Source organism: Juglans regia, chromosome 14 (genome assembly GCF_001411555.2).
Source record: "Juglans regia cultivar Chandler chromosome 14, Walnut 2.0, whole genome shotgun sequence".
NCBI classification, from domain to species: Eukaryota; Viridiplantae; Streptophyta; class Magnoliopsida; order Fagales; family Juglandaceae; genus Juglans; species Juglans regia.
In genome coordinates this window covers 6019149-6042345 of record NC_049914.1, presented here as the reverse complement: position 1 = coordinate 6042345, position 23197 = coordinate 6019149, and the positions used below count along the sequence as shown (strand labels likewise).

Here is a 23197-nt window from a genome sequence, read left to right as displayed (position 1 = left end):
TAATTTTTCATGAAGTCAAAGAATAATATATGCTTTTGTAGGGCATATATTTCTTTTTTCCATTTTTGCTTATTACGTAACTTTTGTTGATTAGAAAAAATAGCATGATAAAATTTTCTCTCATCACGATTTCTAATATAACTATATTCATTATACAAAGCAATCAAATCAATTTTAAAAGCTTTATTGATCACATATAATTGGCTGTGATTAATAGAAGCAACCATATTTGAAACCGTTGGGGATAAAGACTTCTTCCTTAATGACATCTTCCTTTATGGATTTGCCTTTAGATACTTTCGTATATTTGGTAGTATAATAAGCTGAAGTAACTTGAAAAGAGGTAGAAACATCTTTTTATTTTAAATCAAACTTAACAATTTTAACTGAGTTTTCTAGAAAGTTTATGAGACTTTGGTCTCTTCTTTTTTGATTGTCAACAATAGAACTAGCAAAGGAACTTCTGGATCTAGCGAAATAATTTCTTCTTTTGTTGATTATCAGAATTTGGTTATCAAAATTAATTTTAACAGTATCATCCAAATACTGTTGGATATAATCAAGATTAAGTTCATCAAAAATGACTTTTGCACGTTGGACTTTATGTTCCAGAGTCCATTCATTGGGAAGGGTAATATCCTTCCAATAAATCATTTTTGGAACCTGAATATTAGCATCAGGAATGGAATTTTGGATTAACAAAATTTAATTACTAGAAGTTTTTAAAATAGTTTTAAGATTTAAATTAGTTTTTAGCACACAATAATAAATACGGTAAACTATGGCAAGAGGTTTACTACCTTCTTTCATTTTATAACCAGATGTCAAAATATTTAAAATTAAAGTTTTAAGAAAATTAGGATCATCCAAAGCAAGAGTTAAGTCAGAGAAACAATCAAAATGAACTGAACCACTAAACAAAGATGATTAAATCATTCCAAGTATGCTAGTTTCAAAATTTTTGAATCTAGCATCTCTTAAACAAAGGAGTACAAAAGTATTGATGCATTTCCTTATGAGGTGCATAACATCAATTTGATTAGAACCAATATGCAAAAACTTGTTACATTTTATAAGGAAATATTCGATAGATTTTCTATTAAATAGACAACATTTTTTTATGAGTTTTTGAGATAGCATAGATTTATTCAACAATTTTAATATTGAAATCAGGTTTGAAAACAAATTGAGTCCAACTAGTTTTGTAAATAGATTTAGCATCAATTTTTGGAATACTCCATTTGTTGAAATCAATATTATCAATTTCTTCAACAGAAAAGTCTTATTCATTAATAATATAAGGAGGTATACTAGATCTGAAACTAATAGTTGAATTAAATCTTAACATTCTATTCATCTTGAAATCACCCAAAAATCTAGACTTAACACTTACTAGTCATGTCTTCTCTCTAGTTCCTATTGTATTTCGTAACACAGACCCTAACAAATCGTCTACCAGTCACGCCCTAACGCTCCCCTGGTAAAGGGGGCCTTACAGAAAGTTTCTCGGGATTCTCTTTACGACTAGGGTGGCGCCAATAGAGATAAGAATTGGACACAACCACATTAAATAAAAACCAGATAAGTCTGGTAAAACAATCTGTTTCAGAATGCCACCACAATCAATATTAGAGGCGTCTGTTCCAACAATTTTAAAAAAAGTAGTAGTTGGAATACTTAGAGACGGTAGAGTTTTAACATGTATTTTGATTGCTTAACAAGAGAAGTGCGAATATCAATCCATGGAGGGTGTTTGGACCGTAATCACTCAAAAAGTAGTCTACAGTGTTTCCTCATGTCTTTGTAAAACTTAGCGACATAATTAAGAGAACCAACAAACCTTTGCAACTAGGATTCTTATTGCAAACATTTAAGTAAAACAATCAATGTTTTAACCAAAATTGAAGAACAAGAAAATTTTTTGTTAACTTTGGATTAGCCAAATTACTAATCTCAAGCTTAAAGAAAATACATTCAAAAGCTTAAGAAAACTTCGGATCGACAAGAACTTGAGAATTTTATATCTAAAATCAATTTTCAAGAAATTTTGTTGAGATTTGATAAGAAAAAATCCAAGAAAATTTCTGTTAATGATTTATAGCGCAAAATTATTTTTATTAAAAAAGAGATTGTTGATCTCAAAATTAAGATAAACAATATCAAATTTAAAAATTATTACGTTTAAAAATCGATAAACAATTTGATCAAAATATTCATTCCGTTAATGATGAGCAACAAAATGATGATTCTGATTCTGGTCAAAAGGAAGTTACTCATTCTGACAACAATCAGATTTGTTTAATCCATCATACTATTCCTCCCGAATGATTTTCTAAAGTTACTATTATTGTTTGTCATAAGTTTGAATTTATTGGGATTGTAATAATTGATTCCGGATTGGATATGAACTTTTGCATTTGCTGGCAACAAGTCCCAAGGAAACAATACCTTGCCGATCCGCAGGAAAAAAATGTACGACAGTTGCTCCAACACCTTGCCAATCCAGATGCTTGCTACCGAAGGCTATTTTCCTCTTAAACTTCTTTCCAAGTCTTCTTACATGCCTTGATTTGCAATACTAAAACTTCCATGCTCTGGACACATCCAATCATCAGCCAATACAAGTATAGCATATATAGCGGGTAGCAAGCATAGCTATATCTCAAAAGATCATGGCTGCATTTAGACATGCCTATGGTATCAATACTTGCTCAATTCATGAAAGTGTTTCATCCTATATCTAAGAACTAATTGCCATGGTACTTTGACCCAATCACACAAGAACTGGAACAGACGACGGAACATGAGGATTATGCCAATCATTGAGTTTTGCAAATGACATAAGCAAACTTCAAGATGTGATGTGGGTAACTGGTGAGAAGTTTAGCCCAATTATTTATAATTAAAGAAGATAACCAAATTCTAGGAAAAACTAATTTTACAATTAAATCATCCGGGTAAAAACTTACCTTAGTCTCATTGGTTTATGACTGATGCAACTGTGGCATTACTCCGAAACTTTTCCTTCCACAATTTCCAAGCTTTCCTGACTTCATCCAATTCTGCATCAGGGATGCTTGTATGCTCGTCCAATTTTTCAACCCATTCTTTCCAAGGAGAACCCAAAGGATCCAGTAAGTTGGAAACTTCAGGAAACATTATAGAGGTGTAGAAATCATCAACTGCCTTCAAAATTTCTTCTGATTCAACTATCGCTAGCATTTCAGGCCTCATTGCATCTCCCGGTCTTTTGCTCAGAGAAAAACTATTTCCTCTCAAAATCAACACTTCGGATGGGGCAAGGGGTAGAATGATCCGTGAGAACTTGGAAAGCGACAAAGTTAGAATATCTCTAGGAAGTAAGTTGCGCTTTACAGCCACAGCAGTCCCAACCATTTTGCGGATCTATTGAAATAAGTAGAAACCGATGTTAAAGGATTGTGCAATAAATTAGTAAAACACCGGAAATACACTAGCTTACTTGACTGTAATTTCTTTACCAAGTACAAGGCAACCAAAGGAGATTAATTAAAGCAGATCAACCCCATAGAAGTCGCCATAACCTTAAGTTGCACCCACAGGTAATTAAAGCAAGTTTTGTGCATACACTTCCCCATGTGTGTGCTTCCACATCTAGATTCTTTTAGTATGTGAAATAAAGATGAAAGGCGTGTACAAAAAATGGGATAGAAAAAAAAAAAAGATTGTTGAGTTACATTGTGAAAACTTACTTGATGTAACATGAATGATTCTCCCCATATAGAAAGCTCGACATAAGGAAATCCAAGTGATTTCTCCAGCTTTCCACAAGAACAGTGAAAGATCTTTCTAAAGTGGGAAGCACCTATCCTGTCCATCTCATCAGGTTCATGTAGCCATCTTGCATGGACAACTAAATTGGTGGTGTGGGACTTCAGATCATTTTCGTGCTTATTGCAAGTGTCAGCTAGAAGTTCATGGGAAACACTGGATTCTAAAGAGTTTTTGCTCATCCTCTCAACATCTAATGCAATCGCTCCATCACTCTGAAAATCATCCTCTCCATCACTTCCGTCGATCGCAGAGGCTGCCTCACCAGATGCTTTTGCTCTTCTGGGAACACTGCCATTTCCATGTGATTGTTTAGTAGGAAACCGTTTTCTGTACTTGGACCGTACTGTATAATTGTGGAAGGGATGTTCTCCCTACAAATGGCATTCTCAAATTAAAAATTGGTGTACAGGTGACCTCTTCTATATGGAAAAATAGACAGTTTTTATGGACCATAATCACAATGGACTACTCTGCATAGAGGCCAGATCAGCAAGGTCATAATAAGTCTTACACACCAGCCTTCTCTGAGACTGTGATGATCCTAAAAGAAGGCTTAAAGAATTCTCATAAGAGAAAAAAAATACCTAGAATTAATAATACGAGCAATGCTACTCTTCATAGTAAACCTTTTCATCTCCGGTTACACATGGTGATGTGTAATATCATTGAGTGTGACTGGGGATGATAAGGATTGGGATGAAGAAGATCATTACTCTAATAGTATAAAAGCAATGACATTTTATTCCTCCAATTGATCTCATAGCTTCTTTTCGCCATCCAAAAGTATGAACACCAGATCAATCATGAGCAGTTCAGAAACTAAGTTAAAAGCATGTTAGCGTGCCTATAAGCAAAATGTAGAGTGTAGGAATAAATTTGGAGGCTGACACAGGATTTAATCAATAAAAGGTTACGCAAAATTAACATTCACTTCACAGCCAGAGAAGAAATGGAAATTTACATTTATAGAGGGAATAAAAGAAAAATGTATCCCACCTCAAAAGCATTCAATATATTGTTTAAGTCCAACAGATGATGATCAACTTCAGTTGTGCTAAAGTAACTTTTAATTCCAATGATTTCAGCAGGAAGAAGATAAGAATACTTCCGGAGATTACATTCCCTCCTAGGATCAAATCTCCTATAACATAGAAGCAGGTGAACATAATAGAAGGATTAGAAGACGAAATGGGAGAGCAGCACAAACTTGTGAAACAGAACTTCATGGAAATGGTCAGCTTGTTGTATTCTTTCAACAAACAATGAGAAAATGCAATTCTAACTGAACAGAAAACACTTCAAGGCCTGAACAATCAGAAGTCAACTATGCGGTCTTCATCTTATAATGTAGTATAATTATATTTGAGAAAACCTTTATTTGGGATTGCTAAACGATCTCTCTTTCTACAGTTTTAAGTAAGGCATGATGAGAATCACAGTTGGGAGAAAGTAACAAGATATGACAAAAAGGCTAGCAATCATGGAAACGGTTTGCAATTTTCTTGTGTCAGTCTAATGAGGAAGTAATTAATTAACTTATTAGATACTCTTACCCCAATTCATATATGAAACAAGTGAAACAGAGCCTTTAAAAAAAAAAAAAAAAACACATATTCATGTCTTTACTCTATCACCATGGTATTTCCTAAGAAATAAAAGGCAAAAAAAAAAAAAAAAAATCAGGGTCTCACCTCTGTGAGGGTAAAATGCTAAAGACTTTAATATTTTTGGGAAGATAATAGTTTATGTGATTTGCAAGAGCCATGCCACAAGGGTCTTCTTTCCATGCATTTTCAGGGATTTCCATTTTCAAGGATATTGTTGTTGCCAACGAGTGAACCTAAAACACATGGTTGGCCACAAGGTATCCACCAAAAAAAAAAAAAAAAATCAGCAACCTCATGTTGTACACAGGCAAATATACTGAAAATGCTATACAAAACAAACTAATCAGCAGAACTAATTTAAATAAATTACTCCTTTATCCGTACGGCTACTTCTCGCCCATGCAATTTTGTGGAGATTCCCAAAATTACTATCACGAATCCCACCGGCCTTAAAAATGGCCGTCTCCAATTCTTCTTCAATAGCTACATATCAAAGATTGTAACCTTTTTTTAGCAAGAACCCCTCCCCTCTAGCTGGAGCCGATTAAAGTAGTATAGGTAGTAAAAGGTCAAAGTCTTCAAAATGAATAAAATACCAAGCATAGCATGATTACATAAAATCCTCTCATAAATCATCACAAGAAAAAGATTGTTTCCTATTATCCTTGACAATGTATGCAGATATTGCTCACCGGAGTATCAAGCAACAAAAAGGAAAGTAGAATCTTACTGGATAATGAGTGTTCATCTCGCTGCATTTGCAGACCTGGAAGATATAAAATACAAATTATAAAAATATAAATAAAATCAACATATCATACGGGAAAATCAAAGGAAAACTTATAAACATGGTAAAGAGAGGATAAAGAAAGTGACCTCTGTAATCGGTCCCAACATACCCAACCCGCAAGACTACCTTCTTTTTGTGGATAGATTCCCATGTGTGGGCGGAGGATGGAGACGCGGAATAGGAAGACGAAGACGAAGACGAAGAAGAGCAGTATGGTCTGAAGGGTGATGTTGGGATTCCGAAAAGTCTGAAGCTTGGGTTTGGGTTTTTAATGAGGAATGGACAGAGCGGGAAACGAAGCGAAGAGACGGCCATGGGAGAGTGTACACCGTGCTGATAGTGATGAGCGTGTGTTCGGAAAAGGTGTGACGGGAATCAGGGATGGTACTTTTGGAGTCCGGTGGGGACGAACCGACCAAATTATACGTGGTGTTCTTTGTAATGTGGAAACGACCATCGTTTAGTATATTTCTTAGTATAAATACTGTTTTAACTCGGAGGCCCACTCAAGACAGAAAATTCAACCCAACCAGGCAAAATATTTTAACGAAAAGGCCCGTTCAAGAAGCCCATTTGTAATGCTATCATTACCATGCGGTGAACGGATAGAATAACCGTCTCCATATAATTTATATTTTATACCCATTTTGTCTGTCGCTCAGATACGGGACAACTCCCTATCTACTCTTCTCCCTATCTTCTTCTTCTTCTTCTTTACTCTCAGTGCCTTTGTTAAACCCTAAAGAAAAACAATCCATTTCTCCTCGCATACTACGCCTACGACGTCGTCCCGGAGCCACCTTTCTCAGAGGGAGCCATGAATCCCTCTACTCTCGTGAACCCTCCTTCAACTACTACTCAACGGTCAGTTCTCTACTCCCCGTTCCTTAACCCTCTCCCCCTCCGTACCGCCGCGAGCTCCGGGAAATTCACCCTCCAACGACGCCGTTTCCGAGTGTCCGTCACTCGCAACTCTTCCTCCTCCGACGGCGACCAACCTGTCCCCTCCACGTCGTCGCCTCCTCCCAATGTTTTCGGAGATAAAAGGGAGCTCACCGGTATTCAGCCTCTGGTGGCCAACATGTCGCCACCGGTGAGATTGGTTAGCTCAGCTTTATTTATCGGAGCGGCAATAGCTGCGGGTTACGGATTGGGTTCTCGTTTCGGCAAGTCTCAGACTGTGGCGCTGGGTGGAGCTGCTGTACTTGGAGTGGCTGGCGGGGCTGCCGCATATGCTCTTAATGCTTGTGCGCCGGAGGTCGCTGCTGCCGACTTGCACAACTACGTGGCTGGCCACGGCGATCCTCGGGCTGTAAACAAGGATGATATAGAAAGGATCGCAAAAAAGTCAGTCTAATTAACTCTTATCTGGTTGATTATGATAAACCTACTAGTAAAATTAAGTTTTTGGTGGAGGTTTTGGTCAGTGTTAGTGAATCCATATTCATTGGTTTAACAATTTCAATCTATAATTGATCAATTAAGTTTATTCTAATTCTGAGTTCCCTCATTTTATAACAGATATGGTGTTAGCAAGCAAGATGAGGCATTCAATGCTGAGCTTTGTGATATATATTGCCGGTGAGTCCAAAATAGTTTCTTTTTTATTATGTTGTCCATGTATTGGGAATGAACTGAATGTGCTACAAATGCGTGTTAATTTTGTGTCAGAGGTGCTATGATACGTGGTTTGAGAGTTTAAACGTGAATTTGGATTCTTCATTTGAATTTCTTTGGTTTGAATTTTCTATTTCGATTTACGTCCCAGGTTTGTATCTTCCGTTCTCCCTCCAGGAGGGGAAGAACTCAAAGGCGACGAAGCTGATATGATAATCAACTTTAAAAAAGCTTTGGGCATGGATGACCCAGATGCAGCCGCCATGCATATGGAGGTACATCTTACGATTGTTGTTTATGTGTAATGTGAAAGGTCGAGAATGCTTAAGGTTATGTAATGCAAAAGGTTGAAAATGATTAATATGTATGTAAAATAAATTTCAAATCTTACTGGAGTTAATTCTTGGTGGCGTCCAGATTGGTAGGCGACTCTTTAGGCAAAGGCTTGAAACTGGAGATCGCGATGGGGACATAGAGCAGCGCCGGGTAGGTCATATGTGCTAGGTTTCTTGATTATTATCCATTAACATCAAGTATTTGAGTTGAAGATATGGAGCTTGACCATTCTTAGCGAGTCTCCAGTGCAGGCATTTCAGAAGCTCATTTATATTTCAACCCTTGTGTTTGGAGAAGCATCGACTTTCCTTTTACCTTGGAAACGTGTTTTCAAGGTTACTGACTCCCAGGTAATTAATCATCAATCTTTGGCTCTAGTATGTTTTCAAGTAACTTGCAATTGTGGTCTGTAAAGCTCAAATATATTTTTAATCAAAGTAACTTGCATATATTACGTATCAATGAAAAAACCTTGCATTTATAAGAATAATTTTCTGCCATTACATCTTATCATATGTTGGCATCGATCAAATTTCTTGCTTGCATTATTACTTTTTATTGTAGCAGTTTTTCTGTCATTACCAAGTGGGCAATCATTATTTTTTTTTTCTTGCCAGGTTGAGATTGCTATCCGTGATAATGCCCAGCGATTGTACACTTCTAAGCTAAAATCAGTTGGCCGAGGTATATACTTTATAAACCTTGTCTCTGCTGGAGACTTGTGAAATTGCTGTGTTGCCCTAGCCAGTCTTTGCGTCATGCATAATTGCAAACACTGGAACGTTCATACAGGGTTGTGCCTGACCATCAACTTTGTAGGGTGTGCTATGCTGGATAACAACTGGGAATATTTGTTCCATTTTTGCATTGTATGCTTTATTTGTAACTCTAGCAGGGAATGATGGGGTTGCACATGTATTTGATATAGGTCTGGTTTTCTTCAGCATTAAAGATAGGTTTTTTTTACCAATTATTTCCGTTTATAGGCTAGATAATTTTTTTTATCAGTAAATAATAATTTTATTAAACATTTATAGGCTAGATGGTTATTCCATATAATTAATTGGTTTGATACCATATTTTTAGAGTTGAAAAACTGTGCTTAAAGATTTCATTTATGGCTGTATTTTTGTGATCTTGTAATGGCTATATTTGTGTTATACTCTGAATGCTGACAAATCATCTCTTATTGCTTTTAGATATTGATGCGGAGTTTCTTGTTAGCCTTAGAGAATCACAACGTTCTTTTCGGCTTTCTGACGAGGTAACTTCTCAAATAATTTTTTTGTTTGTTTTTGAGAACTTATTTTAACACTCCTGATTGAGTATAAAATGGTGATAAATGGGATTTGCATGGGAAGGAAGGTTCCAATTGTAACTTTGTCTAGTCCTTTTGGAGCGTAAGCCTAGATGCGGCTTTGGTTTTCTTTAGATTCTTGCACAGTTTCAAATCCAAAGCCCCAACCAGAAGTATGGATTTTGAATCATGCCAACTACAACAGAATGCTCTTATAGATTTAAGGAGGTGCATGTTGTGACATCCCAAATTTGGTATGGGAGGGTGGTGAATAGGACCCTGCATTGCCTTGGTGGAAGAGTGTCTTGCGGTTTATATTGATTTCAAGAAGCTCCAATTGTAACCTTGACCAGTCCTTTTGGGTACAAGTCGAGATGTGACTTAAACTTTCCTTGGGTTGTCATGGTGATGTTGCTGTTTCATAATTCTTCTCTATGTGATATATCCTTTATATTGCAGCTTGCCATGGACTTATTTAAGGAGCGTGCAAGAAAACTGGTTGAGGAAAATATTTCATCAGCACTTAATAAACTCAAGTCCAGGACAAGATCAGCGTATGGCCACTACTGTTCGGTCTAAATGCAGCTTAGTGATGTTTTAATCTGTCACAAACTCCTACATGTTATTATCACACATCTAATTACATGTTCTTATCACATCTAATTAGATTATGTCTGAAAGCATTGTCTTTTGTTTCAGAATTTACTCATAGATACTCTTCCTTAATCAGTGAACCACTCTTTATGCAACTGTATGCTAGGGCCATGCTCCTCCCATACTTTTGTTTCTTTTGAGAATTCATTTACTTGTCAAATTTGTTTTCTATTTCGATGATTTGATCTAAGAGTGTGGTTGCCTTCCTGTACATGCTTTCTGTTGTGAATTTTATGGTAGAAGGGTCTTTTGCTCATTTCATTTGTGTATTTTTGGAGATTTCTCTATGCGATGTTGTTTATAGTTTGTAATCTTTAGCATTTACGTCATCTGACAAAAATAGGGTTCCAGCAGGGGTATCACAGAAGTTGTGGAAGAGATTGACCAGATACTTGCGTTTAATAATTTGCTTATCTCATTGAAGAACCATCCAAATGCAGAAAACTTTGCCCCTGGGGTTGGCCCAGTTTCTTTACTAGGTAACTAGCCAAACTGAGCTGTTGCTTTCATGTTTAGCACAGCAGCCAAAACTGTGTTTTGGATATTCCAAATCTATGAGCTGGTATTGAGGTGTTCTGTTTCTTTGACTAGGTGGTGATTATGATGGTGACAGAAAGATGGATGAGTTGAAGCTCCTTTACAGAGCATATGTTACAGATTCTTTATCGAAAGGTCGCTTGGAAGAAAACAAGGTAAACAGACACTGGCTTGCACTTTTTATGTTTCCAGTCAAGTTCACCCCATATTTTCTTTTATTCTTCACAAACTAGAAACCGATTGTCAAAGTATTGTTGCAATGACGACGGAAAGCTTGTTGGGACAAGAATTCTAAGAAGATTCTCATTTTTCCAATATAATTTTTTTTTTGAGAAAGTGATTGTGGAGATTATTTTCTTGTTCTTTCTTAGCTGCATTAACCATGATCTTTTTCAGCTAAGAACGCCTTTTAAACAATCAGAACATCCCTCAAACTCCAAAATGTTATGCTTAACTCTGTTCTTAATCCTATAATCGCATATAAACCAGTCTGTGGTGAACCCGCCATAGTTCTTTTTTTTTTTTTTTTCCTTTTCTATATGATAAGTGATCTAAGGTTTTATTGAAAAGTGCATAAGGATTAGCCCTAATTCTTTCTTATGGTGCTGGAAGTTTGTTTTTTAAGCCAAGTCATAGGTGGTTCTTTCAATTCACCTTTCTATGGAGTGGGCGGGTGATAAAGCCCCAGGTCCCGATGGCTTCTCCATGGCTTTCTTCCAGACATGTTGGGATGTGCTTAAAGATGATATTATGGAGGTTTTTCATGAATTTCATAGAAGTGGGCGTTTTGAGAGAAGCCTTAATAGTACATTCTTAGCACTCATTCCTAAAAAGCCCGGAGCTGTAGAAGTGAAAGATTTTCGTCCCATTAGTTTGGTGGGTGGGCTATACAAAATTTTATCCAAAGTATTGGCGAACAGAATGAGTAAGGTGATGGAAGGCTTGATTTCGAAGCCTCAAAATGCATTTGTTCAAGGTAGGCAAATCCTTGACTCGGTGCTTATAGCCAACGAATGTCTGGAGAGTCGTATTAAATCAGGAGAGCCGGGACTCCTTTGTAAGTTAGACATGGAGAAAGCTTACGATCACGTCAACTGGAGTTTCTTAATTTATATGTTGGAAAGATGCGGCTTTGGCTCTAAATGGTGTTCCTGGATCCTTCATTGTATTTCCACGCCTTGTTTCTCTGTTTTGGTGAATGGCACATCCAAAGGTTTTTTTAAGAGCTCTCGAGGTTTGCGACAAGGAGACCCTCTTTCTCCTCTTCTCTTTGTTTTTGTGATGGAAGCTTTTAGCAAGATGATTTTAGGGGCGGTAGAGGGAGGATTCATATCAGGATTCTCAGTGGGAGAGGCAAGTTCAGGTTTGCTTAACATCACTCACCTTTTGTTTGCCGATGATACACTAATCTTTTGTGAGGCCAGACGGGAGCAAATCCGAGCTTTGAGAGCTCTTTTATTATGCTTTGAAGCTGTGTCAGGCTTGAAGGTGAACTTGGCTAAATCAGAGGTAGTACCAGTGGGACATGTACCCAATGTGGAGAGTTTGGCATCCATCTTGGAGGGTAAGATAACTCAGCTGCCCATGAAATATCTTGGTCTTCCATTAGGCGCGGCGTTCAAAACGAAATCTATTTGGGATGTTGTAATAGAAAAAATGGAGAGGAAACTAGCTGGTTGGAAGAGGATGTACTTATCTAAAGGGGGCCGGGTGACTCTCATAAAAAGCACTCTGTCTAACTTACCAACATATTTCCTTTCCTTATTTCCGCTCCCTGCTAAGGTGGCTCATCGCATGGAGAAAATTCAACGTGATTTCCTATGGGGAGGGATCAAAGATGAGTTTAAATTTCACTTGGTGAAATGGGCCACAATTTGTTCCCCTATCAAGGAAGGAGGTTTGGGTATACGGAAATTGAGAACTTTCAATCAAGCCTTGCTTGGCAAATGGTTATGGAGATATCACCAAGAACGGGATGCCTTGTGGCGAACCGTTATTGCGTTGAAGCATGGGGAATCTTGGGGAGGGTGGTGTTCTAATGCAGTGAGTGGACCTCATGGAGTTGGGCTTTGGAAACACATTAGAAGAGGGTGGGACACATATGCAACGCTTACTTGCTTCAAAGTCGGCAACGGATCTAAGGTAAAGTTTTGGCATGACTTATGGTGTGGTGATCGGGTACTCAAGGATGTTTATCCACAAGTTTATAGCCTAGCAAGAAGGAAAGAAGCTTCTATCGCAGATCTGATTATCTCTTCCCATGGCTCTTCCCAATGGAACCTCACTTTTCATAGAGATGCACAAGATTGGGAGATGGACGACCTTTCGGCCTTTTTTGATTTTGTGTATTCCACTAGTGTGTCGGGGGAAGGAGAAGACAAGTTATGTTGGCGTCCATCTAAGAAGGGAGTGTTCACGGCTCGCTCTTTCTACCATTCCTTAAACTTGCACAACTCAATCCCATTCCCATGGAAAAGCATTTGGAAGACAAAGGCACCGCTAAAGGCAGCTTTTTTTGTATGGACAGCATCTTTGGGGAAGATTCTTACCATAGATAACCTAAGGAAACGTGGCATTATCGCTATAAATTGGTGTTACATGTGTAAGAAGAGTGGTGAGTCCGTTGACCATCTATTACTACATTGTGAGGTTGCCATGTCTTTATGGACAGATGTCTTAGCACGGGTGGGGTTAGCGTGGGTGATGCCGGAAAGGGTGTCTGATTTTTTAGCCTCTTGGGGAGGTATTAGGGGCAACACTCAAATTGCATCCATATGGAAGATGCTACCTATTTGTCTATGGTGGTGCATTTGGAGGGAGCGGAATGCAAGATGCTTTGAAGATCAAGAAAGATCAATGGAAGAGCTTAGAATTTTGTTTTTCAATACTTTACTCCATTGGTCGATTGTAATTGATTTTCATGGCAGGTCTTTTCATGAGTTTCTTGTATCTCTAAGATAGACATTGTGAACGTGTTCATGTATATGTCCCGTGTACTTGGACACTCTATGTCTCCCTTTTGATCAATAAAAATCTGTTTACCGATCAAAAAAAATTCACCTTTCTATTGCTGCTAACAGCTTTGATGTTGACTTATCATTTCATGATGGACTCAGCTCCATTTCTCTTAGTTAAGATCCATGCTGTCATATAAAGTTGGAATCTACCTTTATTTATATCTCATTTTACTTATAAAAAAAGTAAAGTTGGAATCCACATGACAAGGGGTTCTATCTCTGTATCTCATGCTAAATTGTCCTTCTCCATGTTGTTTATATTTATATGCACACATTTATATGGAGCAAACTTTGACAATTAATAAAATGATTAGAAGACTAGAAGGGGTGAGGGAATCTCATTACTTAGCAGAGAGACTTTTCTTTGGTAAGGTAAATAATAATGTAGTTCTAATTACCAATATAAATCCATTTCTTTTGGGTGCATGTCTGATGCTTGGTTTGCTTTTGCTCAGCTCTGTTCTTTGTTAGACACTCATTCTGATTCCTATAGAATCCTCCTGTTCCTAATTATTTGCATAATTCTTCGATGTAGCTTGCTGGATTACATCAGTTGAGGAACATATTTGGTTTAGGCAAAAGGGAAGCAGAAGCCATCACACTAGATGTAACCTCAAAGGTATATCGTAAGCGACTTGGACAGGCTGTTACTAGTGGTGATTTAGAAATGGCAGATAGCAAAGCAGCCTTCCTTCAAAACCTCTGTGATGAGTTGCACTTTGATCCGCAAAAGGCTAGTGCGATTCATGAAGGTAAGAGATTTGTCATACCTGTATTCGCAAACTTGCTTTTAGAAGGTATATATTTGCAAAAATATGCCATTAGGGTTTGTGATATGTAGTCATTCAAACTTGATTGCGTTGTTAAATTTTCTGTGTTTTTTTAATTGCTAAGACATGCTTTTTATGCTTATATTTTTGGGGGAAATGTTACCTAAAACCTTTTTTCTTTTTGTCTTAAGAAATTTACCGGCAAAAACTTGAGCAATGTGTTGCTGATGGAGAACTGGATGAGCATGATGTTTCTGCCTTGCTGAGGTTGCGTGTCATGCTCTGTATACCTCAGCAGACTGTTGAAGCAGCCCACTCAGATATCTGTGGCAGTTTGTTTGAAAAGGTAACCTTTTTCTTGGTTCCCTTTATCTTCTAAAGTCATCTAAGGTATCTGGTTGTCAGAGCAGAAGTATAGGTTCCCTTAGGAATACCGTTTTATGGTTTTCTGTTGTGTTATGACAATGGAATCCATTGGTTTCCCCGTTCACTGTGCACCTTCATCCCAAGTCATATACTTTTTGCTTGAGACAGAATTATAGAGTCTAATTGGTGTGCTAGGCTGTTGAGTTATGCTAAGCTTTGTGAATACTAGGGGTTGGCTCAAATGGTAAGGGCCGTGGTCCTGGTGGTATGCTCCTTCTAGGTATAAGGTCTGAGCCCTTGTGTGCAAACAAAATCTTAGGGGCCACATACCATCAGTGAAAAGCCAATGATTTACTTGATCCTTATAATGAGGACGTGTTACATGGATCCAAGGTTTAACCGGGTAAAAGACATTTTGCGTTTGCATAGTCTCGGGATTCCTCGTTGTCAGGAAATTTATGCTACGTTTTGTTCTATTTTCCAGGCCGTGAAGGAGGCAATCGCAGCTGGCGTTGATGGTTATGATGCTGATGTGAAGAAATCTGTGCAAAAGGCAGCACATGGCTTAAGGCTGACAAGGGAAGTTGCCATGTCGATTGCTAGCAAGGCAGTGAGTATTTTACTTTTGAGTGTTTTGCATTGATAGTTTACAGAGGAAGTTTTGAATCCAAATCTCATATGTTCTCCTTTCCCTCAAATCAAATGTAAGGTCCGAAAAATTTTCATCAACTACATAAAACGAGCACGTGCTGCTGCCAACCGAACTGAGGCTGCAAAAGAACTCAAGAAGATGATAGCTTTCAACACTTTGGTTGTAACTGAATTAGTGGCTGATATAAAAGGGAAGTCGTCTGACACCTCATCTGAAGAACCTGTAAAGGAGGAGGCCAAAGAAGTTGAGGATAAACAAGTTGAAGAGGAGGATGAGGAATGGGAATCAATTCAGACACTTAGGAAGATAAGACCTGGCAAGGAGCTTTCTGCAAAGTTGGGGAAGCCAGGCCAGACAGAGATAACTCTCAAAGATGACCTTCCAGAAAGAGAGAGGACTGACCTCTACAAGACATATCTGCTCTTTTGTCTAACTGGTGAAGTGACCAAGATTCCATTTGGTGCTCAGATCACTACAAAAAAGGATGATTCAGAGTTTGTTCTCCTAAATCAGCTTGGTGGGATCCTGGGTTTGAGTTCTAAGGAGACCGTGGAAGTACACAGGAGCCTCGCGGAGCAGGCTTTTAGGCAACAAGCTGAGGTGATTTTAGCTGACGGACAGTTGACAAAAGCCAGAATAGAGCAGCTTGATGAGTTGCAGAAGCAAGTTGGCTTGCCTGCACAATATGCACAGAAGATAATAAAGAGTATAACCACTACAAAAATGGCAGCTGCCATAGAAACAGCTGTTGGTCAGGGAAGGCTAACCATAAAGCAAATAAGAGAACTTAAGGAAGCAGGTGTTGAATTAGATAACATGATATCTGAGAGCTTGCGAGAGAACCTCTTCAAAAAAACTGTAGATGACATTTTCTCATCGGGCACAGGAGAGTTCAATGACGAAGAAGTTTATGAAAAAATCCCAACAGATCTCAGCATTAATGCCGATAAGGCAAGGAGTGTTGTTATTGAGCTTGCACGAAGTAGATTATCAAATTCGTTGATTCAGGCTGTGGCACTGCTAAGACAGAGAAATCAACAAGGAGTGGTATGGATTTTTTGGAACTTTTTTATTCCTGTTATTTATTGATTGGTTTTGGAAAGGCAATTCAGTTATTGATTTGAATGTTTGGACGGATAGGTTGAAGGCTTCTTTTTGTTGTTACAGGTTTCCTCTCTTAATGATTTGTTGGCTTGTGACAAGGCTGTACCTTCGAAGCCACTGTCATGGGAAGTGGTGGAGGAGCTCTCTGACTTGTATGCTATATATCTCAAGAGTGAGCCTGCACCAGAGAAACTGTCTCGCGTGCAGTATCTCTTGGGGATAGATGACTCCACGGCAGCTGCTCTCCGGGAGATGGGAGATAGAACTATTTCTGTCGGGGCAGAAGAAGAGAACTTTGTATTTTGAGTGTGGTAAGATGATAGCAAATTAGTTCTGTTAGGCACATTGAAGAGCCAACAAGTTCCTGCCAGATTGGCTCATTTTTTGTGCTCTTTTTTTCTTTTTCTTTTTTTATTTGACGAAGGAAGAGAAAATAATGATGTGGTTGTAATTTGTGAAGACGCGTTTTTGGCATGACCTTAGATGATAATCGGGAGAGTTTTTTATAATGTTATATCAAGTGAAATCTGGACAGCTCTATAGAAAAAATAATATATCTTCAAAGTAGATTTTGATAATTGTGTCCAAGCAAAGTGTTTTTAGAATCGACCATGAAATGGTCGTGCCTTTTTCTTAGGAGGTTGGTTATTTTTGCTGAACTGCGAAGCATATCCTTAGGTTTTTTATCCCCTCGAAGAGGATGGTTCATGGTATCTCTTAATTTTTATTGCGTCTTCAGGAGCCTAGTCAGATCAAACCATGTTACAACCCTGCGAATATCAACTATGAATTGTAGTCGAGTTTGGAGACATGTAATGTGCTAAACATTGTTTGCCTAAGAATACTTGCATAACGTCAATACTTGAAAAAGAAATAGATACATCAAATAGATTTTATAGCCTTTATAATTGCTCGAGAGAGTTTAGACAGTATTAAATATTTAGTAGATATTGCAAAATTAAATTTATGTATTTATTTCTCTCTTGAAACTACCTCAAAAATGAAGTTAACCTCAGCGCTTGAGCTCTTCATTCTCACTAGAAAGAGAAGCTCTTCCTTCTTTCTAGAAAGTTCAAATCACTCCAAGTGCCTTTGCCAGAGAGGGTGAGAACTGTGTGAATACGTTTTCCACCCGTCTCTCCATCTTTATTTCCTTTCCACTACTATTGTGTGAATATGCTTCCATGGTAGTGTTTTTTTCCTCTCCCCTCCACCGGTTCGATTTTCATTAGATCTACTGCACTCCGACCACCATCAGTTGACATGTGCCCCACCACGCAACCCTACTGCCGTTGATCTACTGGGACGACGTGGAATCGCGCCAAAAATCTTGGCTCGTGACTCCGCCAACTACACACGCCATACCAGCAAATTCCCCACCTCAATATCTTTTAGATCTGCCCCACCTCACCTCCCAACCATTGATGTGTGGCCTCCACGTGCCACCACAGAGGCACGAGAAGACAAATGATATGCTGCAGATCAGTCCATCTGATGCCGGTATTTATATTATATTATCGTTTTCCTAGCCGATGATCTTGAAAAAGGGACTGGATTTTTCAAAAAAATATTCCAAAACAACAAACTGTAGTGCACCCACAACTTACATTGTCTCTAGCAGTGGTTTACTTAAAAACCATCTTTTAAGATGGCGTGTTCTTTGTAGGGTATGGGTGGGGACCAAGAAATCAGTCTCAAACTCGGTTTATTTCCTTTTTCCATCACTCTTGCACTGTGATTATTGCACTGTGGTTATTGTATTTTGGTGTTTGTTGGAGAATCTCACCCCCTCATTAATCATCTATTCTTTTTCTAATGAAATTTGTTTACTTAAAAAAAAAAAAACCTCACATTCAAACCGTTCAAGTTTTGTTCATATTCCAAAAGCTCCTCCGTCCATATATTATTTTGTGGGTAGTGATAGAGTTACTACCCATTTACCACTCATAATTCATTTCAAGTTTTTTATTTTTTTTATCATTTTCTTTTAAGTAGTTTTTTAACATTTTTAACTATTAAGAAAAAATATAAAAAATATATATATAATTTTATTAATAGTCACTTCTTTAACTATTAAATAAAATAAAAAATTAAAAAAAAATCAAATATAAAATAAATAGTAAATGAATAGGAGGATAGTAACTCTATCATTTTACCTATTTTGTAAATTGTCAACTCACTTGTATCAAAGAAAAAGAGTACATATGTCAAATTAGTCTCTCACATTCAACGACGTCGAGGAATTCCCAATTCTAGAAGTTAGAACTACTTCTTAAATCATTATAATAATAAAAGTTCGAAAAATTCTAGCCCTTGACAACACCTTGTTGTCAATACTATGTGTAGACGAGTACAAAACCATCACATGAAACTAGGGGCGTAACGGTTGTTTTTTAAGACTTTTTTTTGACAGTTGTGTTTTAAATTAAGAGTATTTTTATAAATTAAGTTATAAAATAGTTCATTATTTACAAAAAAAAAAAAAACAATATTATTATAAAAAGATTGTGTCTATATTCATTTTTTCAAAATTTAAGGTAAAATTGTTATCTTTATATGGTTAAGAAATGAAAGGAGAGTCGAACAATCAAAAGTTGATAGACAATGCCGAGCATGTCGGGAAACTCACATGATTCGTTCCCTCTAGATGGGTCGAGCCACAATCTGACCTTAGTCCCATCCATTAGTGCAATATCTTAGAGATGGTTAATTTGAGCCATCTCAGCCTATACATATGGATAACGAGCATGAACGAGTCATGCACCCCTCTAATATCACTGTCCCATGGAAACTCAAAACCTCTCATTTACCAAACCTTATGGGAGGAGTGAGAGTTTCAACTTTCAACATTGAACAAACACCTTTCGGTGGTATTTGCTGCTATAATTCTATAAATTTAGGAGAAGTTGGCACTTAATAGTCCTGCCAAATAAGAAACGACTAAGTAAAAAGCGTCGTAAGAATTGAGTGAGCTAGGTTCTAGCTCCTATATATGGTCTAAAGCGTGACATCCTCATTACCCAACCTTATAATAATTGCTTAGTCCTAACTTCAGAATCAATTTAATATGCCCAATTGTCAAATTTGCGGTCTCCAAAGAGGAAAATTTTGAACAGATCTTTCGTCAGACATCTTCATTAATCCAATATGGCAAGCCTAATATGAACCTTTTAGACTTTGTTGCCGTTTAGTTTTCAGAGATAATCATTAGTCTATAACGACCCTTTTGAAGCTGTTAAAAATAATATCCATCCTCCGACAACGGTTGGAAGATTCTAAAGTTTGGGGGATTCGCAAAATAGATGGCTTCCAAATCAAGATGTCTCGGTTCGGCTCAAAGAATAAAGAGGGTATGAGCCTTTGTTTTGGTTGACTAATTAGATTCCTACTACATATATGTTCACACACTTTTCACCTACCACAGCATTTGTCAAACCACCAGAAGTCCGGGCTTGTTTGAAAATTGAGATGAAAATTGAGATGAGATAAAAATATTAATAAGATAATTTATGAATAAAGAGAAAAAATTGAATAAAAAATATTTTAAAGTTAAAATGTTATAAGAATATAGTTTTATAATATTATTTTTGTTTGGTATTTGAAAAAGTTGGAATTGTTTTTTATTTTTTATTTAAAAATTTAAAAAAATTATAATGATTAGTTTGAAAAAGTTATCATAATTAATTTAAAAATTTTGTATTTAAATTATGTTTGAGAATAAGATGGAATGAAATAAAATAAGATTAGATGAGAATTTTATGTCTCATCCCATGTATTTAAATTATGTTTGAGAATGAGATAAAATGAGTTTTTTTTCAGTTCTCAGACATTTGTGTTACAAAAAAAAAAAAGACAAAATTAATCTGAATTTTATTGTCTAAAAATAAGGGTTGAGTTGCCTTCTTTAGAACAATATAGTCGTCTTAAAAGTTAAAAACCTGATCCAATGAGGCCTAAACACAAGCACTGCTTTTGGAAAAGAGTCGGCTACAAGTTGGTGCATGGCGAGTTAGGAGCTTAGGAATTTGGATCCCCTAGCGTTTGGGGGATTTGAGTCCCAAGGCTTTGGTATATAATTAAGTTTTATTTGAAGTTGTTTTTCTCTTTTTCAACTATAGGATTGGAGCTGACCATTCGATAACCTCAATAACCATCATGAGGCCAATGCATCATCATGTATATATGCATGGTAGGTTTGGATAAAATATTACAAAGTTTCTTTTGCATATTTAGTGGAGGCGTAACACACATTCCTTCCCTCTTTATTATTACTATTTTTTTCAATTTTTTTAAAGGGTCTTTGACCTAGGACCATGAGCAAATTGAGAGTCTATGTAACGTTCCTCTATAAATACAGCTTCATGCATTCAAGGCCAAATCACGAATCAAAAGCTCTAACTTCTCTGTGGTCTCTCAGCTTCTTTGAACCATGGGATTTCACTTGCACTCTAGCATGTTCTGCTTCTTTGCATTCTTCCTATTGTTTGGAGGAGGAGCCTTTGGGCAATTATCCTCGAATTACTATGCAACAACATGCCCGAGAGCCCTATCTACCATTAAAACTGCTGTGAATAATGCAGTCTCCAAGGAGTATCGCATGGGGGCCTCTTTGCTTCGCCTCCATTTCCACGACTGTTTTATCAATGCATGTTCTCTAGCGCCCTCTGTTTTCCCTTCCCTTTCTTGCACACACATATACACAGAAGTGCACTCTGCCATGCACTGTCTGATGAAGTTACACACACACATGCATATGCATGCATACAACCTTACATAGTACTCCAACACACTATATTCCATGATACTTTACATGAAAAACATGCAATTCTTGCTTGCATGTCCAAATACTTGCAGCTATGACTGATGAATTTTCTTGTGGCTTAAACAGGGATGTGATGCGTCTGTTCTATTAGATGACACCGCAAATTTCACTGGGGAGAAGACAGCCGGTCCAAACGCAAATTCTTTGAGGGGCTATGAAGAAATAGATACCATGAAGTCTCAAGTGGAAAGTATTTGCCCTGGAGTTGTTTCCTGTGCAGATATCCTAGCTGTTGCAGCCCGTGATTCTGTTGTTGCAGTAAGTAAAATTAAAATGCATAGAGGGAAGAGTATGAATTATTAGAATTATTAAGGATTAACAGTATCATCGCTTCCTACATCTATAACACAGCATGATAGCAAAACGATCAGTCGAGTTTATTTATTGTAACACACTGAAAATCATACAAGAAGGTTATATCTTTATTGCTAAGTGTACTAATCTCAAATGGTCTCTATTTCTCCAGTTAGGGGGGCCTTCATGGACAGTTCAATTAGGCAGAAGAGACTCGACCACAGCAGGTTTTGCAGCAGCAAATAGTGAAATGCCCTCTCCGGGGATGGACCTCAGTGACCTTATAACTGGCTTCTCCAATAAAGGATTTACTGAAAAAGAAATGGTAGCTCTCTCAGGTAAAACATAGCAAAAAAATTTGCTTATACACTAATAAGCATAGACAATTCAGTTTTCCTATGCGCTGAATTATTTCAGAGTATATTTAGGATGGAGACAGATGCTTACTTTAAACTACCATTCAACAGGCATCATATCTGTCATTTGACCATTTTCAAAGTAGCTGAGATCTGCATTATGTCACTAAAAGCAGTACTAATTTTCGAGCCAAATAACAAAGTTTCTCTTAGTTTCATGGAACTTGAATCGATTAATTCTTATATCTATTTCTCATCTTTTTTTTTTTCATAAATAGGAGCTCATACAATAGGCGAAGTCAGGTGCTTGATTTTCCGGGAACGTATCTATAACGAGACAAACATCGATTCAACATATGCAACATCATTAAAATCAAACTGTTCAAGCACCGGTGGAGATGACAACCTTTCCCCCTTAGATGTCACTACCCCTGTCGTCTTTGATAATGCTTATTTCAAGAACTTGGTGAATAGTAAGGGAATCATGCACTCGGACCAACAGCTCTTCAATGGAGGCTCCACAGACTCTCAGGTCACCACTTACAGCAACAACCCCGCAACTTTCAAAACTGATTTTGCCAACGCCATGGTGAAGATGGGGAACCTTAGCCCCCTCACAGGAAGCAGTGGCCAAATACGTACCGATTGCAGGAAAATTAACTGAAGCTTACCACTAAACTAAGTTACTTAATTAAACAGAGTATAGCGTTTCCTGTTTTCTGAGTTTTGTCTGATGCAGTCACTACATGAATGAAGCGATTGCAACAAAATATCTTCATAAATCCTGTTTGTGTCATTTGCTGTTGTAGTTCCTTTTCTTCCCAAGTGTTGCCATGAATTGTGAAACATAAAGCTTTGCTTTGAATTCTATTCTCAAAACACAAATTTAGAAATTACTGTAATAGTTTGTTTGTTTTTGTATGGAACAATTGAGAATCCCATCAAAATTTAACTGATCTTTCTTTATCTTTTATTTATTTATTTTTTAAATAAAACGATCTTTCTTGATCAGAAATCGTGTATAATGCGTTTTTATGGATAAGACACAAGTTAAAACTGGACTAATGGGCCCTTTATCTAGAGGCTTGTGCCCTTCACGTAGCCTATAGATCACCTCGTGGGCCTCTTATGGGCCTAGCAAGAAAATGTGAGACCCATAATAATG

The 23197-nt window shown here is 37.3% G+C and overlaps 3 protein-coding genes across 8 annotated transcripts; 2 read left to right on the top strand and 1 right to left on the bottom strand.

The window, feature by feature from the left end:
• Positions 1 to 2229: 2229 nt before the first annotated feature.
• Positions 2230 to 6642, bottom strand: LOC108996856 (putative tRNA pseudouridine synthase). 4 transcript variants are annotated; one of them, XM_018972893.2, is made up of 8 exons: positions 6297 to 6642; positions 6151 to 6186; positions 5791 to 5903; positions 5505 to 5653; positions 4810 to 4954; positions 3732 to 4184; positions 2970 to 3405; positions 2230 to 2676 (listed from the first exon to the last, which is right to left on the bottom strand). In XM_018972893.2, exons 1-7 carry the CDS (start codon positions 6523 to 6525, stop codon positions 2977 to 2979), a joined length of 1554 nt encoding a protein of 517 aa, XP_018828438.1. In that variant the 5' UTR covers positions 6526 to 6642; the 3' UTR covers positions 2230 to 2676; positions 2970 to 2976. The 4 variants fall into 4 exon arrangements, with proteins under 4 accessions (XP_018828438.1, XP_018828439.1, XP_035540900.1 ...); XM_018972894.2 differs by having other exon boundaries at positions 2230 to 2594; XM_035685007.1 differs by having other exon boundaries at positions 5805 to 5903; positions 6297 to 6417.
• A 226-nt stretch (positions 6643 to 6868) lies between these two features.
• On the top strand, positions 6869 to 17129 carry LOC108996918 (protein TIC110, chloroplastic). 2 transcript variants are annotated; one of them, XM_018972959.2, is made up of 15 exons: positions 6869 to 7557; positions 7732 to 7791; positions 7979 to 8102; positions 8245 to 8313; positions 8415 to 8513; positions 8781 to 8847; positions 9363 to 9427; positions 9920 to 10014; positions 10469 to 10593; positions 10706 to 10806; positions 14204 to 14420; positions 14630 to 14784; positions 15289 to 15414; positions 15514 to 16503; positions 16624 to 17129. In XM_018972959.2, the coding sequence occupies exons 1-15, from the start codon at positions 7028 to 7030 to the stop codon at positions 16864 to 16866; spliced, it is 3066 nt and encodes a 1021-aa protein (XP_018828504.1). In that variant the 5' UTR covers positions 6869 to 7027; the 3' UTR covers positions 16867 to 17129. The 2 variants fall into 2 exon arrangements, with proteins under 2 accessions (XP_018828504.1, XP_018828503.1); XM_018972958.2 differs by having other exon boundaries at positions 10466 to 10593.
• A 629-nt stretch (positions 17130 to 17758) lies between these two features.
• On the top strand, positions 17759 to 22966 carry LOC108996920 (cationic peroxidase 1-like). 2 transcript variants are annotated; one of them, XM_018972962.2, is made up of 4 exons: positions 17759 to 18060; positions 21449 to 21640; positions 21849 to 22014; positions 22311 to 22966. In XM_018972962.2, exons 1-4 carry the CDS (start codon positions 18028 to 18030, stop codon positions 22694 to 22696), a joined length of 777 nt encoding a protein of 258 aa, XP_018828507.1. In that variant the 5' UTR covers positions 17759 to 18027; the 3' UTR covers positions 22697 to 22966. The 2 variants fall into 2 exon arrangements, with proteins under 2 accessions (XP_018828507.1, XP_018828506.1); XM_018972961.2 differs by lacking the exon at positions 17759 to 18060 and adding an exon at positions 20956 to 21205.
• Positions 22967 to 23197: the final 231 nt, after the last annotated feature.